The following is a 25,101-nucleotide window of genomic DNA, read 5'->3' on the forward strand; positions in this document are numbered from 1 at the left end:
TTTCATTTATAAAAGAACAGATGCTAGGGGCGCCTGGGTGGCTCAGTCGGTTAAGCGGCGGACTTCGGCTCAGGTCATGATCTCGCGGTCCGTGAGTTCGAGCCCCGCGTCAGGCTCTGTGCTGACAGCTCAGAGCCTGGAGCCTGTTTCGGATTCTGTGTCTCCCTCTCTCTGACCCTCCCCATTCATGCTCTGTCTCCCTCTGTCTCAAAAATAAATAAACATTAAAAAAAAAATTAAAAAAAAAAAAAAGAAGAACAGACGCTATGAGTAAGGAACACTCAGGGAGGAAAGAACTCTTGCTCATATTCTCCTAAAAATTTATTTGATTTTTTTAAGTTGATTTATTTATTTTGAGGGTAGGGGGAAAGAGAGAAAGAGGGAGAGAGAGAATCCCAAGCAGGCTCCACACTGTCAGCACAGAACCCGACGCGGGGCTCAATCTCACAAACTGTGAGATCACAACCTAAGTCGAAATCAAGAGTTGGACGTTTAGCTGACTGAGCCACCCAGATGCCCCTTTCTGATTTTTTAAATTAAATATCAAACCTCTAAAAAATACATTTATAATCAGGTCTAATATTAACAGAGAGGAATGGAATGAAGCATGTTCTGGAAACTTTTTAAAAATTTCCTGTGTACAAAGACAATGCACAACCACAAGTGTTCATGCACACATGCACAAGCATACAGATACTACTTGCCTATTTTCTTCAGAGATTTCAGTTAAACTCTTCTGCATAAAATGAAGCACTGAAACAAAAAGAATATATGATGACAAAGCAGAACCTAAAACTGTGAATTTTAATGTCAATATAAGAAAATATTTTAAGTCACTATTACCTACAGTGATATCATGGTATAGAAGTAGAAATTTAAAAGGAATATTAAAAGGCAGGGACGTGATGTACGTTGGTAATCTGCAAAACTCTACCCATTGCCAAGAAACCGAAAACAACCAGTTCCAAACTGACTCATACAAGCAGTTACACCCTCAGAATAAAATAAAAGAATGGGACTTACCATTTTTAAGAAGATTACTAACACCTGCTCTACCTGTGGGAATAAAAAAATTAACACTGGTAGGGAGTCTCAGGACCAAAACTAACATTAACAAAATTGTTTAAAAACAATAATGTAATGATAGAAAAAATACTACAAAAGAGCTGGCTTACCTACGTCAAAGTTCTCCATACAGCAAGATATATTGTCAATTACTTTCCTATAAGAGTACACATCAGTAGTACTCAATTCTTCCTGAAGACGAGAAGTAAAACTTTGTACAGCCTCAGTTAGAAAAAATTCAGGTAGGCCATTTAGTGAGCTAGAAAAAGAACCAAGCATTAGAAATCTGGCAACCATGTAGTATGTAGAAGGGAATCACACAAATGAAGTAATACTGGACTACATCTTCAAAATACAGCCAGAAAATTTTAACTTCATGCCACAATTGTTGAACTCCTTGCTTCCATCTTGCTTCCCTCCTCAATAGAGAAGCCAGAGTGATATTATAAAAACACTGTGTTAATCTTCTGCCTAAAATTGTCCCACATGTCCATCTCAGTCCAGTTGGTTGCCATAGCGCTGCAATGACTTACAAGACTCCACAAACTCTAGCCCCACCACTATCTCTCCAGCCTCATCTTGATCCTTGTTGACTTAGCTCTAGCTGCATGGCCTTCCTTGTGGCAACAATATAACAAAGTCTTTGTTCTTGCTATTTCCTCCAACTGACACTCCTCCCTCAAATAGACCCAATAATAATCATTCCCTTGTCCCTTTCAGGTCAATCTCAAATATCACCTTATCAATGTCATTTTAGCAAAGATATCTGAAGTGACCACCATATTTTAAATTGCAACCTTCACCCCATCCTTGATGCTCCCATCTCCCATCACTGCTTTATTTTTCCCAATCACATTCATTTCATCTAATCCTATATATTTTGACTATTTGACTATTTTCAATCTTCCTCTTAGAATGTAACCTCCATTCTATACTGCCTTATTCACTGTATCCCCAATGCCTAGAATATTTATTTGACATAGAGTAGATAGTCAATAAAAATTCACTGAATAGGGGCACCTGGATGGCTCAGCTGGTTAAGTGTTAGATTCTTGCTCTGGGCTCAGGCCATGATCTCACGGTTGTGAGATTGAGCCCCATGTTGGGCTCAGCAAGGAGTGCAGAGCCTGCTTGGGATTCTCTCTCTCTCTGTCCCTCCCCTGCTCATGTACACATGCTCTATCTCAAAATAAACAAATTTTTAAAAAAATTTTTGAAGAGATAAATTTAATTTAGTGTCAATTTAACTCAATTAATCTAAATCAAAACCACTAGGGGGCGCCTGCGTGGCTCCATCGGTTAAGCTTCTGACTTCAGCTCAAGTCATGATCTTGACATTCTTGGGTTTGAGTCCTGCATCAGGCTCTGTGCTGACAGCTCAGAGCCTGGAACCTGCTTCAGATTCTGTGTCTCCCTCTTTCTCTGCCCTCCCCTGTTCACACTGTCTCTCTCTCTCTGTCTCTCTGTCTCTCTCTCTCTCAAAAATAAATAAACATTAAAAATTTAAAAAAAAACAGTAGGAATTTTTTTTAATTGCCTAAAGAGTTCTAAAGCTCTTCTAGAAGAAAAAGAATTTAGAAATAGGAATAGTCTGAAAAAGAAAGGTCACCAAAGGGGTGACGTGCTTCAGTATATAATTAAACTACATTATCACACTATAGGAAATAAAAGTGTGGTGTGGGTGAGTAAACAAATAGACACAAATCTAAAATTGAATCTATGTTTATACAGGAACACAGAACATAATAAAATGGCATTCCAAATAAATGGGAAAGATGGACTATTCAAAAGTTTGAGGATAAGTGGCTCCCCATTACAAAAAGAAAACTAAATTGGATCTCTAACGTATGGTCCACTCAAAGCTTAACTCCAGATGAATTTAAAGATTAAACAAAAAAAATATATTTTAAAAGACAAGCATGTAATTTTATATGATCTTACCCTACAGAAAGTATACATAAGCAAGGCATGAAACTCAGAAATCTATACAAAGAAAAATATTAGTAGATTTGATTACCAAAAAAATAATTTGTAATTTTTAAAAAGCAAACACACTATAAACAAAGGAATACATTTGGTACATAACCTATATAAAGCTGTTATAAATCAAGAAGACATTCTGTGGTTGCTGACTTCCTGGAGGCATTCCCCATGCCCCCCTTTTTTTTTTTTAATTTTAACGTTTATTTATTATTGAGAGACAGAGAGACAGAGCATGAGCATGGGACGGGGAAGAAAGAGGGGCAGACACAGAATCTGAACCAGGCTCCAGGCTCTGAACTGTCAGCACAGAGCCTGACGCGGGGCCTGAACACACGAACCGTGAGATCATGACCTGAGCTGAAGTCGGATGCTTAACCGACTGAGCCACCCAGGGCCACCCCCCCCATGCCCTTTTTTATTGGCAAAACCCACCTCCCACTACAGAGGTGTGAGAATCTTGCTTCCCAGCCATTCTTAAAACCAGAAGGAGGGTATATGACCCAATCTTGACAACAGAAAGTGATAGGAACTCTACTGAGACCTTCTGCAAAATGTTTTCTCTCCAATAAAAAGAGTTGGAGAAGAGGAAATTTCCTTCTCTTTTTTTCTGGATGCAGTCATGTCTGTCTAAGGTGCTTGTAACTGCTACAGTCCCTTGTAATTCTGAGGGAAGATATGGCCAACACATGGGAGAAAAATGGAAAACATCAAGATCTTTGATGACATGGTTGACTGCTTCACCAAAACCCTAGAACTGGCCACTATCTGATCATTTGCTTTTTGACACATTAAATAAATTTACTTAAGTAAGAAAAAAAGTCATTCTAACAAGAAGACACACAAAAGATATGTAATCACAAACAGTCAAACTGTGCACATTAAAAAATATTCAATCTCAGCAATCTGGGAAATGAAAAGTAAAACATAATACTATTTTTTACCCAATAGATTTTTAAAGATATAAAGATTGATATTATCCAGCATTATAAAGGTATGAAGACACTAGCACTCTGGTTCACTGTTAGTGGGGAGTACAGATTAGCAATGTTTTTGGTGAAGAAATTCCACTTCTAGGAATTTATCTCAGAAAATACACAGAACAACTATATACGTGATTAAGAATATCACTGCATCATGGAATAATGAAATTGGAATAATGAAAACAAAACACTAAATATCAGTGAGAAAGTGATTAAATTTTGTATACCCATATTATGGAATACATATAGCTGTAAGAAAAGATAAGGACTTTGGGTGGGAACATAAAATAATAAAGACATTATGGAAAACAATATGGAGGCTCCTCGGAAAATTAAAAATAGAACTACCATATGATCCAGTAGTCCTATTTCTGGGTGTATATATCCAAAAGAACTGAAAGCAGGATCTCACACCCAGCATGTTCACAGCAGCATTCTCCACAACAGCCAAGAGGAGGAAGCAACCCAGATGTCTATCAACAGATGAATGGATGAATACAATGTGGTACATATGGACAATGAAATATAACTTAACCTTAAAAAGGAAGAAAATCCTGCCACATGCTACAACATGGATGAACCTTGAGAATATTATGCTAAGTAAAATAAGCCAATCAAAAAGGGACAGATACAAATATTCCACTTATTTGAGGTAACTAAAGCAATCAAATTCATAGAAAGAACTGTGGTAGCTAGAGGGTAGGGAGAAGGAAAATGGGGATTTGCTGTTTAATGGGTATAGATTTTCAGTTTTGCAAGATGAAAAAGCTCCAGAGATCCACTGCACAACAATGTAAATATACTTAATACTCAAAAATGGTTAAGATGGCAAATTTTATGTTATGTGTTTTTTAACACAATTTTTAAAAAAGAATAAGGACTACACTGATACGAAAATATCTCTAAGACATTCCTTTTTTTTTTTTTAAGTTTATTTATTTATTTTTGAGAGAGAGACAGAGAGAGCAAGCAGGGGAGGGGCAGAGAGACAGAGAGAGAGAGAGAGAGAGAGAGAGAGAGAGAACCCCAAGCAGGCCCCGCATTGTCAGCACAGAGCCCAATGTGTGGCTCGAATTCACAAACTGTGAGATCATGACCTGAGCTGAAACTAAGAGTTGGCTGCTTAACCGACTGAGCCACCCAGGCACCCCTCTAAGACATTCTTTAGTGAAAAAACAAGCTACAGAGCAATAAGTAGAATATAATCACATTTATGTAAAAAAAAAAAATGAAAACTAAAATAAAATACAATACACATATTAAACCCAAAGGAAAGGTCTAAAGAGATAGATACCGAAATGTGAAGCGATGACCTTTACTAAAGAAAGTAAGATAGGGGTGGCTGGATGGCTCAGTCAGTTAAGTACCAGACTCTCAGTTTCAGCTCAGGTCATGATCTCCCGGTTCATGGGATGGAGCCCCACATCAGGCTCTGTGCTGACAGTGTGGAGCCTGCTTGGGATTCTCTCTCCCCTACTCTCTGCTCCTCCCCAGCTTGGCTTGCACACGCACATGGCCCTCTCTCCCTCAAAAATAAATAAACTTAAAAAAAAAAAAAAAAAAGTAAAGTAAGATAGGCCAGAAAGAAGGAAATAGAAGGCTCATTTTTCATTTTGTTCACTTCTGTATTGCTTAAAGTCTTTACATTAAGCACATATTTCTGTGTAATTAAAAATATGCTTAAACCAAGTACAAATGGGAAAAATAAAGGAAAAAGAAATAGCAGGATGACAGTTTAAACTTAACCAAGAATTGCATTAATATAAATGGACTAAACCAAGCGTCTGTAAACTCGAGCCTAGAGCCTGTTTTATTAAGGTCTTTGACCTAAAAAGCCTTTTCACATTCTATAAAAGTTGTAATACATACACAAAACAGAGACCATACAAATGAAATTGCTAGTAACATATTTCAGTTCAGTTTTACCAAACCAGGAGAATTTTAAATACTGGTTACTTTTGCTCAGATTGAACATTTATGATGGTTAACTTCCTTTCCTTTTTGTCCTTACCTTGCCAAGACTTTCTTCAAGGGATTCTTTAGACTCAAAGAAAGATAAATTCCTGCTAAAATATCCAAACAACTTCGAATACTGGGATCACATGCACCATTTTTATCTGCCTTCTCCAGTAAAGGCACAATCTACAATCCAAAAAATTCAAAGTCATGGTACTTTTGTCTAATATCAACTATATAGCAAAGTAACAGTTTCAAACACTCTTTTAAGTCTCAATGTAATGTGAAATATTTCCTACCCTATATTGTTAAGGATACTGATTTAAACACTGATTTTAGTATTTTTTAACTTTTTAACCCATACCCCCAGCTCCCATTTTACTCTCCAGACCCACCTCTATTAAGAATTAGACTTGTTAATGGTTCAAGTTATAGGAATTCTGTGGCACTATTGAAAAAGCAAAAATATATATAATTGCTTTCCAAAAAAAATTATGCAAGTTCAAATGGTAAATCCTAATACCGAAACACTTACTGGTAAGGACAGTCTTTATATTTTATATTAACTTTTTAATGTGTCTGCTAAAAAGTTTTAAAGATTCAGATCAATATTCAGAATAATTTTTTTTTTAATTTATCTCCACAAAAAAGGTATGCACAATTGTCTCAATGTCCCATCTATTTACAGCTCCAATGGCAGTGGAAGCCTGAATGGCTTCTATTGATACCCTGAGTAAAACGAGATTATACAATGAACAGAAAAGGAAAAAAAAAAATCTATTTTTTAATGATACATTGATATTAAAAATTGAGAGCCAAAAATTGTCAGTTAATTTTAAAAGTTCATAATAGCATGATATGATATTCTTCAAGATGCATCAATGAATATCAACTCAGTCTTACCTGTTTAACACAATGGATTTGTGACACTCCATCTGTGAGTTGTACACAATGTAACAGCAAAGAAGCTAGGTTCTTTCCTTCCACATCAGCCAAAGCTAGATAACACACATACAAAAACATTTCAAGGATTTAACAATATATGCAAATAAGTTTACCTTTGCTACGCATTATGCAAAATCTAAGTATTTATAAACCAAACCAAAACAAAAGCAGGTCGAACTTCATCTGAAGACAAAATTTTTAGGAAATCATTTTACATGCAAAACTGAATGTAAGGAACATGGAAAAATTGAACAGAAAGAGTCTGAACATTATGTGGTATTGAGTCTTGACATAAAAATACTCTGCAACCCAGAAAAGAAATAAACAAATGAGGTCAGAAATCACTTACAACGCAAAGTTTCAAGGTCTTGATGGCAAATGGTCAGTGCAGTCACTTGCATTTCTTTCTTCTTCTTTACGCCCATTTTAAATAGAATTAATAGTAGACACTGTAAAAAAGAAGAATTTAAAGCATTGTCTAATTCAGGATTTCTGAACTCAGCACTATTGGCATTTTGGACCAGAAACTTTTTGGCTACTTTTTGGGTGTCTATGTATTGTAGGATGTTTAACACGCTCCTCGCCTCTACCCATTAGATGCCAGCAGCATCCCCTCCCCCCAAGTTATTACAATCAAAAAATATCTCCGGGCATTGCCAAATGTCCCCTGGAGAGCAGAGTGGCCCCAGGTTGAGAACCACTGATCTAAGGATTTCTGCTTCAAAAAAGAAAAACATTTTTAAGCTCAACAACAGCTTATTATTTTCCAAAGTCACTCCCATTATGACCCAGTCTTTGTATTTTAAAAATACAGCAAACCTTCATTTGAGTAATGACAGCAACAACAACAGCATGGTTTTTCCAAAAGTAAACTGGGCTCAACTAACTTCTGTGCCTTCTTGGACATATCAGGAGATGTCATAACACACTGTATCTTGACCTTTGCAGAGTATTTGATAAAGGAAACTTGCATACTATCCTTGTGAGTTTGTTTTTAGTTAACAGAATTTGCTTTTAGTTAAAAAGGTTTTAGTTAACAAGGTCCGTAATGGGTTTGAATAAATGTTCCTAAAGAATACACACATATAGTACCATGACATCTGGGCATCTCTAGGGAAATGCAACACAGGGCTCTTTTCTTAGCACAGTTAGCATGTTTAGCAATGTTTGTGATTCAGACATTAGAGGACATAACATAGAGAATTTGTAAAAGCTACAAAGCTGGAAGGTCATGTTAAATGCTGAAATCAGGATTAAAGTACAGCCCGATAAACTGGAATGAACTTAGCAAGATGAAACAGAAATAAATGTAAAATGCTGCATTTTTTATTAGAAAAAAACATAAAACATTAATACAAGACAGGGAGACAGCAGCCAAATGTGATTTGAAACAAATCAGTATGTGAGCCAACAGAACAACATGTCTGCTAAAAACCACATTATAAGTCAGCCTGATCAAGGGAGTGCATGATCCCTTGCTCACCCCCACAGGTCAGGTGACATGTGGAGCATCAAGGAAAGTGCTAGTGGCTATCCCTTAAGGAGCCATAACAAATGATAAAACTTTCAAGGAACTAACAGATTTCTGAAGGGCCTAGAGAGCACCTCCTTCAGAGAACAGCTCAGTTAACCAAAGGTGTTTGGTCTGGAGAAAAGAGGACAGGACAAGTGCCATAAGGCAGCTGCTGTTGCTGGAGGACTGTCAGAAAAAGAGATGTCTTTTGTCTTGCTATAGAATTAGGAAAAGTCAGTGCAAGCTTCAGGGAGGCTGAATCCAGCTCCCTGGATTCAGGGAGAACTCTCCCTGAACTCTCTGGTCTAACTATGGAATGGACTGCCTTTTTAACAGAGAATCGCCCAGCTCTGAAAATATCCAAACAGAAGCAGAATGAACCCTTTGCACCTGAACTCCTGCAATGGCCTCACAACTGGTCTCCTCTCTTCTCCCTTGTTTCTGAAGAGTCCCCTCTTTTTACAGTCTTTTTAAAACTCTCATCAAATCTAATTACTCTCTTGCTTAAAACTTTCCAAGGGCTTCCAATTACATTTAGAATAAAATCTAGCTTCAGACCTTGGCTTTCAAGGCCCTAAGTAATCTGGTACTACCTTCCTCTGCATTTCATCTCAAATCAATCTTCTCTTAACCATCTAAGGACCTTTCCCTTCCTAATACCTCTGCCTGTTAATGTCTGTTCCACCTGATCTTTGCAAGATCTTAGCACCTCATCTTTCAGGTCTCTTCTCAAATACCACCTCCTGTGAGAAGTCTTCCATGACCACTGTCCCTAAAATGCCACCACTCCTATTCACAGATCATTTCCATTAACTTATTTTCTTCATAGTACTTACTACTACCTGAAATTGCAGTAACTTGGTTATTTGTATATTGTCTGTCTCCCTTAGTAATAAACACTATGAAGGCAGCAACTTTAATCTGTTTTATCCACTGTTTTAATCCTCAATTCCTAAAACAGTACCTGGCATATATTCAGTGCTTAATAAATATCTGATGAATAAACGAATTAACTAACACTGTCAGAGATGTTCTAGAAGGGAGGTATGCCTTTAACAACAGAAAAGTGCACTACCAGATATATTCTATATCTAAATGACAAGTTAGTCCTGACCTTAACAAAAACTATGGTCCATCTGCAAAGTAAGAAATCAATACAGCAATGGAACGTGAAAAACTACTTAACAGAAAATGGTAATAAAAATAAACACATAATGGCAACAACAAGGGAAGAATTTGGAAAGTGACATGATTATATCTAGGGGAATAAATGGGGATCACTTCCTAGGAAAGTGACCAATACACAAACTTAAGAAGGGATAGAGACAGATAACTGGGGAGACTATTTTCTGGTGAATGGCGAGTAAGTTTACAGCAGGATTTGATCTTGAAACCCTCAATACTACACAAAAATTGGCTCGGTGCTTATGCGTGCTCAACAGGTACCTAAATGTCTGTCCTGATGAACTGGGCCTCCCCAAAAGGGAAAATCCCGTGCCCACCCTATGACACTGCTTCAGTGGCCAGAAGATGCTCGGCAAACTGTAGTCCTAAAACCCACTGGCTGCTTTCCTTTGACGGCTGCTTTACTCCCATTTACACCGTCTGGTTGACTCCCACATTTTCTGGGTAATTTCCGAACCACGTGGAATCCAGAGAATGACAGGTGATCAAAAAAAGTAGTTAAAGTGCTGTCTCCATGGAGACGTAAGCGACCGGAAATCAGTACCAAAACCTCCAAATTCTCGCGATAGCCCAGGACTGGGGGAATTGGTGCGAATCACCTAGCTGCCCTAGCTAAGTGGCCGAGCGGAGCTGTGAAGAGTCGCGCGCTACCGCGGGTCTGGCAGAATGCCTGGGAGCCAAACCTCGTGCTTGTGAGCGTCTGAGAAGAGTCGCAGCCGTCTAGATGAGTGCCGGAGCTGCTCTGGTTCTACGGTATCTCCGTGGCCCGCAACGTGGTCTGTTGACTACCGGGTAGGGGTGATGGGAGGGAAGCAAGGGGACCTGGACCTGGAGTGATCGCGAGAATTGAATGACTGAGCTCTTCCAATCAGGAGGCTGGAACGGTCGTGATGTCACTGGGAACGGGTGTTGCCGAGTGGATTTGGGTAGACGGCGACTTTAAAAGAATGCGCGGTGCAACCCCTTCTAAGCCAGGGGCGAACTCAGCGGTTTGGAACTCTGTCTGTTTCATTCGCTTTAGGGCAGTCTAGACCTCGAGCACCTGGGAAGCATCTTTGCTTCAATCCTGACGTTCCACTCTACTCCCACACATTTTACCCAGCACAGAGACAGGACGAACTTCCTCCGGGATGCGGAAACCAGCGATTGTAGAGCCTGGGAGATGGTGTCGGGAGAGGGGGATAGTGAGAGCCGAAGCCACAGTAAGAGTTTGGTTTGGTTTGGTTTGGTTTGGTTTGGTTTGGTTTGGTTTGAGAGAGGGAGACACATAATCCGAAGCAGGCTCCTGGCTCTGAGCTGTCAGCACAGAGCCTGATGCGGGGCTGGAATTCACAGACTGCGAGATCAGGACCTGAGCCGAAGTTGGAGGCTTAACGGAATGAGCCACCCAGACGCCCAAGGGTTTTAATTAAAATGAGAAACTCTGAAATGAACTAACCTATAACCAAGTGCGTTTGTTCCTGAGTTCAAGCCCGGCATTGGGCTCTGCGCTAACAGTGTGGAGTCTGCTTGGGATTCTCTCTCTCTCCCATTCTCTCTCTGTCCCTCCCCCCTTGTGCGCGCGCTCTCTCTCTCTCTCTCTCTCTCTCTCTCTCAAAATAAGTGAACTTAAAAAAAAAAGTTTAGGGGTGCCTGGATGGTGTAGTTGGTTGAACTTCCAACTCTTGATTCCAGAAGAGATCCCATAGTTGGTGAGTTTGAGTCCCACATCAGGCTCTGCACTGATAACATGGAGCCTGCTTGGGATTCTCTCTCCTTTTCTCTGCCCCTCCCCCGCTTGTGAGCGCACTTTCTCTCTCCCCCCAAATAAATAAATAATTGTTTTAAGTTTAAGAAATAAATAAATAAATAAAATACACCATGAATTTGGGCCATGAACTTCTTTCTAAATAGCTATCTATTTTATTTGTAAAAATGTATTCCAAGGGAATTTTTAAAATTTTTTTTAATGTTTATTTATTTTTGAGAAACAGAGAATGAGTAGGGAGGGGCAGAGAGAGAGGGAGACACAGAATCTGAAGCAGGCTCCAGGCTCTGAGTTGTCAGCACAGAGCCAGACTCGGAGCTCCAACCCACCAGCAGTGAGATCATGACCTGATCCAAAGTTGAATGCTTAACTGACTGAGCCACCCAGGCGCCCCCCAAGGGAATTTTTAAAGAATCCGTAGTCTTTAGTATGTAAAAGTGTATGGCTGCTTTTAGTATGTAAAAGTGTAAAAGAAAACACTTAAATGACATCTTCTTGTAAAAGTGGACTACATAAAATCATGAAAAATAATATATACATGTTTGGTTCAGTGTAGTTTAGCTTTGGAAATATGTACCTGTTGAAGCAGCATTTCCCCTCAATTAGGGAATGGATTTTTTATACTTAATGACACATTTTCACACATTTCACACAGATTTTTAAAATCTGTGACATTTGAATGATTAAAATTTGACCTCCGAATACCACAAAAAAGGGCTTTAACTGCCTACTCATTTAATACTTGTTCCTAAGCATCTCTATTCAAGCCAAACTTCAGACCAAGCCAAGGTAAGTTTTTCCTGTAAGTATTGTTTTCCTAGACTGAAAAACATAATATGGTCTGTCAGTCAGTTTTATATTCCCAGTACCTCCTAAAAAAACACAATTTATGGTAATCGGCCAGGAATACATGATGATTTACATAATTAAAGAATCCATCATAAGAAGCCTTATGGCACCTGGGTGGCTCAGTCATTAAGTGTTCAACTCTTGATTTCAGCTCAGGTCATGAACTCAGGGTTTGTGAGTTCCAGCCCCACATTGGGCTCACACTGACAGCGCAGAGTCTACTTGGGATTCTCTCTCTGTCCCTCCCCTGCTCTCTTTCTCTCTCAAAATAAATAAGCTTTAAAAAAAAAAAAAAAAAAAAAGCCTATTTAATGGTTTCATGCCCATCTAGATGTCATATCTAGAACTATGAGTATGAATATTGTGTTATTTTTTAATATAAGATGAAATCTTGTTACTTGTTAAAAAATATATATATGTTATTTGTTAATGTGTTTGTCCCTGAGTCAACGAAAGAAAGCAGAATTCTTCTGGTATTTATCTTGCTGTGTAATAAGTTACCCCAAAACTTAATGCCTTAAAACACTACTTTTTTTTTTTTTTAATTTTAATTTAGAGAGAGAGAGAGTGCAAGTGGGTGAGAGGGTCAGAGGGAACTTGCTGTGTAAGAAGTTACCCCAAAACTTGATGCCTTAAAATACTACTTTTTTTTTTTTTTTTTAATTTGAGAGAGAGAGAGTGCAAGTGGGTGAGAGGGTCTGAGGGAAAGAGAGACAGATTCTTAAGCAGGCTCCATGCTCAGTGTGGAGCCTGATGTGGGACTCTATCCCATAACCCTGGGATCATGACCTGAGCCGAAGTCAAGAGCAGGAAGCTGAGACTGAGCCCCCCAGCTGCCCCTAAGACACTACATTTTTACTATCTCACAGTTTCTATGGGTCAGAAATTCAACAGTCATGCATGTGGTTGAGTGCTGCTGGCCAGGAATCTCTCATGAGGTTACAGTCATTGGAAGATTTGGCTGGAGCTGGAGAAACCACTTCCAAGATGACTACACCCAGTGGCTCTGATCGGTAAACGGAGGCCTCAATTCCTTCCATGTGGCTTCTCCCCAGGCTGCTTAAACATCCTAACAACATGGTGGCAGACACCCCCCACCCCCAGGATGAGCATGAGACAGCAAGGTAGAAGCTTTAATGGCTTTTGTGGCCCAGCCACATGTCAAACATCATTTCAACAATATTTGGTTAGTTACGAAGGTTAGCTCTATTCATGGTGAGAAGGGATCACACTCAAGTGTGAATACCCGGAGGCCAATACGATTGGAGAGTGCCATTTTGGAGGCCACCATAGTACTATAACACATCGGCAGGGTTTTCCTCAATGCTTAAAATGTACTAACTAAGGAATCACAACTATGGAATGATTTATTTAAGAGTTGTTTGAATAGGATTTCCACGGTACATCTTAAGGACACATTAATGCTCATGTTTTCTTACAAAGTTATTTGCCTTTAATGACATACATTTTCATAGAAGACAGCCACAGAATTTAAACGTGAAACTAGTTTTATTGTGGGTGAGGAACGTTTTAGATGTTCTCCAAACTTTCTCTTTTCAAGCCATGCTGATCTTAATCCCTTCCCTACTTGAGAGCACATAGTGTCTTGTCTTCTATGTGATAGTCTTTTCTTTCCCTATATACCAGGCTCTGCTCCAGCCTGAGTGACCTTCTCAATAGTCCTTGAAAGTACTGTTCTTTCCTGTGCTGTTCTGTGCTCTCTGCTGGGAGGGTCTTTCTTACTCCCACCTGAGAAACTTCAGCACACTTGAAGACCCATCTCAAACGTCACCTCCTCACTGCAACCTGACAAGAAATCCCTGTTCTTCTGCCATACTTAAGATTTTCGTCTCAGTTGTAACATTGTCATTTTGGTAGGACATGCCAGTTATTTGTATGCTTGTCAAACTTCCTATGAGTTTATGAACTTTTCCAAGATAGGGACCACCTTTAGATCCCTAGTGCCTAGCCCAGTGCCGAGCCCGCGTAACTCAGCAAATATTTGTTGGGTTAGGGTCAAGTTCTTTACAGTGTTATTGGGCAGTGGTGCTTACTTTACCACTCTGGGGCAGCAAACTACAGAATTGTTTCCACCTGTGAATGAGGAGTTCCGCCGGGATGGATATTCACCAAATTGTAGTCACTGGTTTTTTAGGGTAGTGAAATTCAGGAGGCCCTCACTTTCCATGCTATTTTTGCATTGTTTGAATAATAGCATAATTTTTCATAGGGAATATAGCATTCCTACAGAAAAGTACAAAAAAACAAGTATTTATGAGGAAGTTTAACTTCCTAGTTTCCTACCTGAAAGTATGTTAGAATAACTTGTCAACTCAGTTTAAGTAATATACTATGAAATATAACATCCAAATAGAAGATTGCTTCGTGAAAATTGCTCAATGCTGTGTGTATGTGTGGTTTGTTTGTTTAGTATTAGTCTGGTTCTGTGAAAAATGTTGGTATTTTGATAAGGATGGCATTAAATCTGTAGATTGCTTCGGGTAGTATGAACATTTTAATAATATTGATTCTTCCAGTCCATAAGCATGGGATATCTTTCTGTTTACTTGTGTCATCTTCAGTCTCTTGCATCATTCTTATATAGTTTTCAGAGTACAGGTCGTTCCTTGGTTAAGTTGCTTCCTAGGTATTTTATTATTTTTGGTGAAATTGTAAATGGGATTGTTTTCAATATTGTGTTTTTAAAATTCAGCATTATTGCTGTTTATACTTATTGCATCAAAAAATAAAATCTTTAAAAGAAAACTTAAGTAATTTAAAAAGTAATAAGGAAAAATATTTGTAAATATGGCCTGAAAATATTAAAACAAAAAATTATGTACACATTTATTATGTTTACAACTTCATAAAAACGTAGATACTATGAATAAGGATTGGAAGAGAATGTGTTTTAGGAAAGTAGTTTATCAAGCTGGTGAGACTGAGTGAAATTTTTCTCTTCCTTTTTTCTTCTTAAACTTTCTTTAATGTTGTAACACTGGGCTAATAAACTTTTCTTTTAAGGCCTGTTTTTATAATTACCGGAAAGGTAACATTTTTTACCATTTGAATTATGTTACTATCATTTTGTTTTATTTTGTTTTTTCAGATTTGATTTCTAAATAATCTCTATACCCAGTGTAGGGCTTGAACTCACACCCCCAAGATCAAGATGTTACTGTCATTTTATTTTTTTATTTTTTTAAATGTTTATTTTTTTTGAGAGAGAGAGAGAGAAAGGGGGACAGAGGATTTGAAGCATGCTCTGCTCTGACAGCAGAGAGCCTGATGTGGGGCTCGAACTCACAAACTATGAGATTATGACCTGAGCCAAAGTCCGATGCTTAACCAACTGAGCTACTTAGGCGCCCCAAGATATTACTGTCATTTTAAAGAAAGGCAGCAGTTGTGTAGGGCACAGATGGAAAAACCTAAAAATTTTTAACATGTAGCACCATCCTTGATTAAAATGCTTTTGAAAAGAAAATAAATGTTTTTCATTCTTACTTAAAAAAGCAATCTCGGGGCGCCTGGGTGGCTCAGTCGGTTGAGCGCCGACTTCCTTCGGCTCAGGTCACGATCTCGCGGTCTGTGAGTTCGAGCCCCGCATCGGGCCCCTGTGCTGACAGCTCAGAGCCCGGAGCCTGTTTCAGATTCTGTGTCTCCCTCTCTCTGACCCTCCCCCATTCATGCTCTGTCTCTCTCTGTCTCAAAAATAAATAAACGTTAAAAAATAAATAAATAAATAATTTAAAAAAATAAATAAATAAAAAAGCAATCTCATTTCCCCCACATTATTCTGCCACCCCAAACCAGCCATCATTTGGGAGCCCATGTATGGACTTTATCTAAGAAAGACAAATGAGGGAGATTTGCATCACCTGGTCCTTATGACCATCCCAATTCTCAGCCCTCCCATGGAAGGAACTAGTAGATGCCTACCACTATTTCTTTGGGACATCTGAAATGGAGATGGAAAATGTGGTATAAATTTTAGAGAGTAGGCTTCCACCCTACGGGGTTCTGCAAGGGGAGAAAAGAGTTTGTAGAACATAGTTCTATGTATTAGAAAAGGTGAAGATTGTGTTGAGTTTTTAATACCCATATTTACTAATATTATCCTGACTGCATGTTTTAGGTTTCTGGAGCAGAGCAGATTGCTATTACTTACTTTCAGCCAACAACAGCTACATGGTTCCCCAGTGCCCAAATTCTTATCCCTGGGATGAATCAGAGCTGGTTAAATAAAACTCTACATATGAAGTAATGCATTTTATAGGTGAGGAACCCCCTAAAAATGCATCCGGGCACTTATACAGAAGGAAGAAGCAGTTGTACCTCTCCCCTCTTCTTTAGAGAGTTTCCTTAGAAATGCCATAGGAAGGATCCTGGATTCTTACTCCAAACCTTTAACCTTTTGGAATATAAGTAAATTTCTCCAGGGGAAAGATAAACCTGGTGTCTCCAGCTTTACTACCCAGAGATGCCTCCACAATACAAGTCTCATTCCTCCCCTTGAAATGCAAACACAAACACATACACAGCCAGGAGGTAAATCTCTGTAATTTACCTCCTGTGGATGTTACAGAGTAAATATTATATGTGTAAATTTTATGTGTGTATGGTAAATCTCTTCTGTATGTGTCACAGAGTTCTGTCATTAATCAGTCATAAATTAACCTTCCAGGGCTTGATTTTAGTCCAAGTCCCCAGTACAATTTTCTTAGAAAGCCCAAACTGCAAAAACAAAAATATTTTCTCTACTGTTCCACAGATTGGTTAGAACATCCCAAGACTTGCATATCCAAGTTAGTGTGACCTTTCACGTTTATGTCAATCTGCTGCAATTGCTAAAATTTCTGAAACTCTTCTTTTATCATTCTTTTGTGTTATTCTGACTACATAAGGAAATCAGCCTTGCTATTTATGGCCTAGCTTTGCTTTTGGCCATTTGATCGAGCACATTCCTTGATCATACCTACCATATCTTTTTTTTTTTTTTAATGTTTATTTATTTTTGAGAGAGACAGAGCATGAGCGGGGGAGGGGCAGAGAGAGAGGGAGACACAGAATCTGAAGCAGGCTCCAGGCTTTGAACTGTCAGCACAGAGCCCAACGCGGGGCTCAAACTCACAACTGCGAGATCATGACCTGAGCTGAAGTCGGACGCCCAACCGACTGAGCCACCCAGGCGCCCCCATACCTGCCATATCTTAAAGTTACTTTTGATGGTTTTGAAAAATCAAATCCAATTCCAAAGGATAAAGATTTCTATATCATCAGCAATCCTGAAGAGAATGATTTAAAAAGAACATCCAAAAAGATTTCCAAAAATATTATGAGCTATACTAATATTTGAAGAAACAAGTATATGGCCTCCCAAGGTGATTTCTCTGATAGGGACTATTTTCATTTGGTTATGTAAGTTTTGGGCTATTTTGTTTTTAATTCACATAGCTTTATATAAGGAACAGAGAAAGGTATGTTCTGGTCCTGACTTGATGTCACCAGCACTAATCCTTAACCCAGTGAAGGTAACCTATAAAGTTCACCTCAGTTCTCTCCTACAAGTGAATGGAATATTCTTTTTCCAATATCTACACCATTGCATTCTAGGAGCTGCCATAATACCTTTCTTTTTCCCTGAGGTATGAGCAAGACAGCCATGAGGGTAGCTAGCTAATCCAATATTGGTGACTTGGATTGAATGCATATAGATATCAGGGAGGCAAGAATTCCAGTGGCAATAATACCAAGTGGGCATGAGCAACCAGTCTGGGCTGTCCATTCACAGCAGGCTCTCAGCCAGTGCCTGAGTGTGTAGGGAAAAGGGTCTGACCACTGGGGTGAAGAGTGTGCCAAATGAACGGTAGGCAGGGCTTCAGGGCAGAAGTGGAGGCTCATAAAGCAGTAGCCCAATGGCAGTAAAGACAGTGCTTCCTCAGTAGACAGGCAGAGGGATCCAGAACTCACTCCTAACAGCCAGGTTATCAGTCTATCTCAAATCCAAGTGTGGTCCAGCCACAAAAGGAAAGAACTAGATCTGAACTTCCCAAATGGTGTGCTTAGCAGACTGATGGTATTGCAAATGGTCAAGGTTACACCAACATCAGGATCCCTCAGCCTTCAGGTCAGCCAGGCCATAGCTAGGGACCCCTACACATACTTGTCCATTTACCCGAGTGCTACTCCATATTCTTATTTTCCGTGTCTGTGATGAGAAGCCCTGGACAAGTTCTTTCAGCCTTGAGGATAGGAGCTGACCAGTTTGGGGTTATTTTTTGGAGATACAAAGTTTAATAACCTGAATACTCTTCCTCAATTGCTGTACTTGTGAGCCATAGACATGAAAGGTACCTAAGTGGATTTAAAAGATGATTAGGAGGCCTGATCGACAGAATTCAGGAACTAGTTGAATGCAGGCAATAAGTGAAAGGCAAGAGGATGGTTTCTAGGTTTCTGGTTTGAGTGAAGACACATATCATTTTGGGCCTTAGCAGCACTGAATTGAGAGCCAGTGGAATAGCTGCTTTGGTCATTTTTGGGTTTGAGTTAAAGTAGTTAACATTCTTGCCCCTTTCAGACAAAGCTTGATTCACTTCTGTGGGCACTTCTGGAAAAAGGCTACAAAATAGGGACATTCACCTTTATTTTAAAATAATACACAGGGGCACCTGGGTGGCTTAGTCAGTTAAGCGTCCAACTTCAGCTCAGGTCATGATCTCCTGGTTCGTAAGTTTGAGCCCCATGTTAAGCTCTGTGCTGACTGTGCACACAGAGCCTGGTGCCTGCTTTGGTTTCTGTGTCTCCCTCTCTCTCTCTGCCCCTCCCCTGCTCATGCTCTCTCTCTCTCTCAAAAATAAACATTAAAAATTTAAAAAAAAATTTTTTTTTAACATTTATTTATTTTTGAGACAGAGAGAGACAGAGCATGAACAGGGGAGGGGCAGAGAGAGAGGGAGACACAGAATCCGAAACAGGCTCCAGGCTCTGAGCGGTCAGCACAGAGCCCGACGCGGGGCTCGAACTCACGGACCGCGAGATCGTGACCTGAGCCGAAGTCGGCCGCTCAACCGACTGAGCCACCCAGGCGCCCCTAAAAATTTTTAAATAATACACAAAATAGTACACAAGAAATAGTACAGTCAAATCTTGGATTGTGAGTAACTTGTTCTGCGAGGGTTCTGCAAGACGAGCAAACATTTCTAATAAATTTTAACTTGATAAACAAGTGATGTATTGCAATACGAGTAGTACATGACACCGAATGTCACATGATCACAACTGAGCCAGCCCCCCCCCCCCCCCCCCCCCCCCCCCGTCTCTCTGGGATTGTGGGCGATCATCTCCCATGCTCGGATGCTCGGTCTCAGGCTGTGGTGTTTGGCAGAAATCTGTGATTTTTTAGAATGTTGGAAGGTGCCCACAACTGGCACTAGTGTATTTTTTGTCGCTTCAAAATACCTACAGACAGTCCTTTGCTCATCCATACAAGAGTAAGCTTAGGAATGCTTTGCTTCATTCTAGGCCTGGCTGTTTGCCAGATATAGACCCTTTCCTCTACTGCCTTATTGCCAGTTACACTAAATACAGTAGATGACAAGAGTTTATTAATACTGTAGCCAACATCGTGTGAACATATACAATGGCCCCCATGCAGAAGAAGGTTGAAAAGAAAGGGGTGAGAAGGAGATGATTACGGTGGAAGTTAAGAAGGAAATCACTGAGAGGTGTGAACAAAATATGCGAGTGGCTGAAATTGCGAGATTTTATAAGAAGTCTACATCTGCATCTCTTATGCAGAGGAGGAGAAATCGGTGGAGGAATCCCTCATTTCAAGTGATTAGGGAGATGTGTACAATGTGGGAAACAATGTAAAATTTTGTAGAAAAGCAGCACCCAAATAAAGCTGTAGCAGTGTGAGCAACGATTTTGTTTAACGACAATGCAATGTCACATTTCTGCAAAATCCTTTAAAAAAGGCAAAAGCAAGTGTCATTGGATAGGTTCCTTGTTAAAGTTGCACAAAAAGAAAAAGATTCCACTGAGCCAAGAGATAGCGGTGATTCTGTTAGTGAAAGTCATCCTACACAATAACCCTCCTCTCTCTTCTCTCCCTCAAACCAGCCACGAAGGTTTTCAAAGGTAAGTGGAAGTTAATTTAGTTATTTTTCTTTATATTTTATGTTTTATTATTTTGTATTAGATTACAGTATTGTAATCATTTTTATATGAATATTTTTGGGTTGTGGAACAAAACATCTGAGTTTCCATTATTTCTTATGGGGAAATTCGCTTTGATATACAAGTGCTTTGGATTACAAGCATGTTTCTGGAACAAATTATGTTCACAAACCAAGGCTTTACTGTATTTTTTCTTCAACTGAATGCTCTGCCCTAGTATTTCATGGTACCAGCTCTGTAGCAGCATACTAATTTAGAGCTTACAACCTACTTTGCCTAGAATTACTATACCAGGGCTTCTGCCCACTTTGGTCAGAATTGGCTTAGGGGTGCCTAGGTTGCTCAGTCTGCTAAGCATCTGACTTGAGCTCAGGTCTTGATCTCATGGTTCCTGAGTTCAAGCCCCACATTGGGATTTTCTCTCTCTCCCTCTCTCTGTGCCTTCCCCACTCTCTTTTTCTCTCTCTCCCTCAAAATAAGTAAATAAAGGGGCACCTGGGTGGTTCAGTCAGTTAAGCATCCGACTTCGGCTGGGGTCATGATCTCGTGGTCTGTGAATTAAAGCCCCGAGTCGGGCTCTGTGCTGACAGCTCGGAGCTTGGAGCTACTTCAAATGGATTCTGTGTCTCCCTCTCTCTCTGCCCTTCCACGGCTCATGCTCTGTCTCTCTCCCTCTCCCTCAAAAAATAAACATTAAAAATTTTTAAAAGAAAAAGTAAATAAAAATAAAAACTTTTTTTAAATTAAAAAATTTAAAAAGAATTGGCTTAAACTGGGTGAGGTTGCCTGCCAGAGAGAGAGGAAGCACTTCAGCTGGGAGGGATGAGGGCAGGTTAGGACTGACTGACAGTAAGAGTAACAGCTGTCACTACTGGAGCCTTTGGCATGAGCCACCCCCTCTACACATGTCAGCTCAATTAATTCTCACACAAACCTATGGCTAGTTACTGTGTCCATTTCACAAGTGAGAAAACTGATTTTCCTAGAGATTAAAGGAAAGAATTGAATCAAAAAGACCCAAATGCAAAGCTTTACCACAGACCAGTGAACTATTTAACCTCCCTGAGCCTCAATTTTCTCACCTTTAAAAAAAAAAAAAACCTGTAATAATACCTACTTTGCTATATACCTGTGAGAATTAAATGAGATAGCACATGTAATATGCCTATCATGGTTTCTGGAATATAATCCACATTCAACAAATGGCCTATTATTTTTCTCATTCACATTTGATGCTAGACCTATAGCCCTCTTTAATTTACTCTCAATTTTCAGAACTCTCTGGGATAGACTGCATAAAGTCTTTACAAAGATGTCCCTGGTAACACAGGGACGTGTGGATGTCACTTCACATGGCAAAAGGATTTTGCAGATGTGGTTAAATTAAGGATTTTGAGATGAGATTATCCAGGATTAGCTGGGTGGTCCACTGTAATCAAGGGCTCTTTATGAAAAAGAGGTAAGAGGATCAGCATCAGAAAAAGGAGCTGTGTTTCTAACTCCGTAAGATCCACTTGCTGCTTCTGACCTCCGGACTACAATATAATAAATGTATATATTAAACTACTAAATTTGTGGTATTTGTTACAGTAGCAATAAGAAAGTAATGCATTGCCCGACTGAAAGAGGTGAGAGCGGACTCCAGGCTGCACACCTCCATTGACCCCAGTGTCCAAGCCAGACTGCTGCAGGGTACTCCCTTGGCTAGCTGTCCCCAGCCCCTTGGCTCAGGCAGCCTCAGGGCTGGAGAAAGTAAACCTATGCAGCTGCGGTTTTTGAGTTTGGGGCTTTTTCTCCAAGAGATTTTTTTTTTTTTAATTTAGGGGCCAGATATCGAGGAGAGAAAAAACATGCTACAGAGAAATATGAAATAGAAAATAAATACAAATGCAAGCTGTTCTGCTAGTTTTATAACCGCGACACAGCGGTGCTGAGACAAAACATCACAATAAAGTTTCGGAGGTGGTGGTGTTCCTTTAGCACGGCTAAGTGTTAGGAATTTTGACCGCAGTCCTTCTTTGGGGGGGCATCACCGGGTCCTTGGCACAGTCCACGCTTTGAACCGGATTTGAACGGGAGAACCACCACGTGGTCCAGGAGCTAGCAGCGGAAGTGGGTGCGTTGGTGGGTCGCGTGACCGCAGAAGCTCCTCCCCTCGGTGCCGTGGGGTCCTCCAGGTCGTACTTCTTCAGCGCCAGAGTGACGTGCCCCTAGAGTCTGGAGGCACGTCCGGCTGTTTGCGCCTCTTTGATCCTCGCCTTCCAGTGGCACGTCGCCCAGACTGCCCTGGCTTGGCTGGCCCTGGGCTCTTCCCGCAGCCCGTCACTGGTGCGGGAATAGGTGAATCCAGGCAGGGGGGTGACCGTCCCCTTCCAGTGTGAAAAATGCACCCAAACTCCGCCCCCCTTTGCGCGTCTCACAGCACGCACACGCAAGCAAGGACTGGAGTTGGGGATTCTTGAAAGAAGTGAAGCACCCCAGCATGCAGGAGGGGAACAAACTTCAGAGGGGGCGCACAAGCCAAGGAGTAACTGCCCCGCCGCGCCCGGGAGCCTGGGTTGGACTGGAGCGCGTGTATCAGGAGCCAGGGCCTCCTTAAAGGGCACCACACACACTAGCCCTTTCCTCTGGGAGCCAGGTAAAGTCAGTGTACGCGCACTCCATCCCGGGCCCCACTCCCAGAGTTCTCCTGGAGTAGGGAGCGATACGTGTGGTCCCTTCCACCAGGCCCCAGTAATTTTCATGTATTCCTCTCAACAGACCTGTGAAGTGCAGTTCTTATTTTACCGAAGAAACCCTTCAAATGGGGCAAATGGCCAGTGTGTCGTGTGGTTCTGATGCTTACTTAGTCTGGGGCCCTTTCCATTATATTCCAAACGCTCCTTTTTATGTGCAAATGAGGCCAACTGTGTCGGTGACACTTTCCTACAAAATGAAACAATGCCATAATTACGAAGGCTTGGGAATTAATGGTACTAAATGGGTAATTTGGGTTTAATGTTGAATCTTGGAGTAGGTGACCTAGGTCCAGAAAGAGTGGCTTTCCAAGTGTCACCTCTGCCATCTGGTGGTCAAATGACAATATAACTAAAACAAATGGGTATTAATACTATCATCTTGTACAAGTCATGCGTGCCCCCGAGGCTGGGTGAATGATTTGAGTGTGAACTCTTGACTTTTAGAGCCTGAGATGACAAAGTAAAATGTTAAATATACAAATAAAGGTCAGAGGCCTTCCATGATAATCTCTGCTTAGGGTGAAGAACCTCATGGTTTACAATGGAAGAGCCCATTCATCCATTTATTCAACAAATATTTATTAAATCTTGTCTTAGGTCTGTTTGCCAGGAAACCGATTCTAGGCAGAGATTTGAATGAGAGAGGGTTTCTGGAGAGTGCTCTTGAGAACAACCCCTGGAAAGGCATGAGGGAAAGAGAACTAGTCAGAAAGGATTGAACTGGGATGAATTTGCCACAGAGGACTTAGCCAATCCTACTGGGAGCTCTGGAGTTGGCTTGGCAAGGGACGGAGCCTCTGTCCCACATCAATCAGTAATTTGATCATTGGCTGTATCAGTTGACACTGGCCGTAGCTAGGGGAACGAGTGCCTTGGTCCTAAAAGGAGGATCCAGGAAGCACACCACACCATCCACTACAGACCCCTACTGCCTCTTGGGCACTGTGCCATGGTCTAGGGGCGTGCTATTGAACAAAACAACATCTCTGCCTCCAAAGGTACCCAGGGGTGCAGAGTTAAAAAATAAACAAACAAATAGGTAAGTGTTTAAAAAGCAGGAAACAAAATTGTCTTGTAGCTAGTAAATGTATCCTGTAAGATTAAATAAACAACAAAGAAAAATCCTTGCTTTTTATTGGTGGCAATAAAGAAGGTTGAAAATATTTAGGGTGAAAAGTGCATTCACTCTCTGACGATGCAAAAATTGGAGATGAAGGACAAAGTTTGTCCAAAAACAGTTCTAGAGAAACTTGCCTATGAAACGCAACCAGAGCAGTGGGAGATCACTTTGGCATTCATCTGTGGATGGACTGTAGCTCCACCCAAGACTCGGTAATGGGGTTTTCCGCCTATGCCGTGACCTGCAAGTGTTCTGAGCTATTGGTAAGAAGGCTGCCCATAGGCAGGGGTCATTCCTGAGTGGAGCATGGGGTGCACTGGCTGCTGATTTGGGGTTGTTCTCAGACATTGCACTTTGGTACAATCAGGAAAGGCAGGTCCTTGGTGCCTGCTTAGGTGGAACCAGGGAAGTCCCAGTGATGATTCTGCTCCCCCATTGGCTGCCACCCCACCAAATACTGTTGTCCTGGCCATCCCCCCTTTTTTCTTTACAGAGAAAAAGTACTTGGACTTGCCTGTTTTCCCAGGCTGCTACTTCTAGCATGACAATGCACTCTATTCCTTGAGCTCGTCAGGGCTTAAATATTTGAAATGCACAAAACTATTTCTCTGCCATGGGTTTCAGAAAAATCATGTGAGACTTAAAAAGCCAAAAATGACCTTCCTTGTCCTCTGGTTTGGTTGTGGTGTCCATTCTCTGAGGCAAGACGGATGGAATTGTCTCAGAGGTTTGGGTGAAACAGAGGACCACAACGGGTGCTGCTGACAGTTCTAAAACATCTCTTCAGAGCTTCAGGTGCTGGCCTTCAAACATCCCCGTTTGATGTCCTGCTACCA

At 40.6% G+C, this 25,101-nt stretch overlaps 1 protein-coding gene across 5 annotated transcripts in view; it reads right to left on the reverse strand.

Moving 5' to 3' along the window:
• Nucleotides 1–10,426, reverse strand: part of THADA (THADA armadillo repeat containing) — a 324,964-nt gene extending 314,538 nt beyond the window's left edge. For all 5 annotated transcript variants that reach the window (XM_053890646.1, XM_053890645.1, XM_019465008.2 and 2 more), the window contains exons 1-7: nt 10,311–10,426; nt 7,279–7,378; nt 6,888–6,982; nt 6,040–6,170; nt 1,176–1,324; nt 1,024–1,056; nt 705–753 (exon numbers count right to left, since the gene is read on the reverse strand). In XM_053890646.1, the coding sequence (XP_053746621.1) occupies nt 705–753; nt 1,024–1,056; nt 1,176–1,324; nt 6,040–6,170; nt 6,888–6,982; nt 7,279–7,354 (533 nt within the window). In that variant the 5' untranslated portion in view covers nt 7,355–7,378; nt 10,311–10,426. The remainder of the gene's footprint in view (nt 1–704; nt 754–1,023; nt 1,057–1,175; nt 1,325–6,039; nt 6,171–6,887; nt 6,983–7,278; nt 7,379–10,310) is intronic.
• Nucleotides 10,427–25,101: the final 14,675 nt, after the last annotated feature.

The sequence above is a fragment of the Panthera pardus genome, unplaced genomic scaffold (assembly GCF_024362965.1).
Source record: "Panthera pardus isolate Hobbes unplaced genomic scaffold, ASM2436296v1 HiC_scaffold_25, whole genome shotgun sequence".
NCBI classification, from domain to species: domain Eukaryota; kingdom Metazoa; phylum Chordata; class Mammalia; order Carnivora; family Felidae; genus Panthera; species Panthera pardus.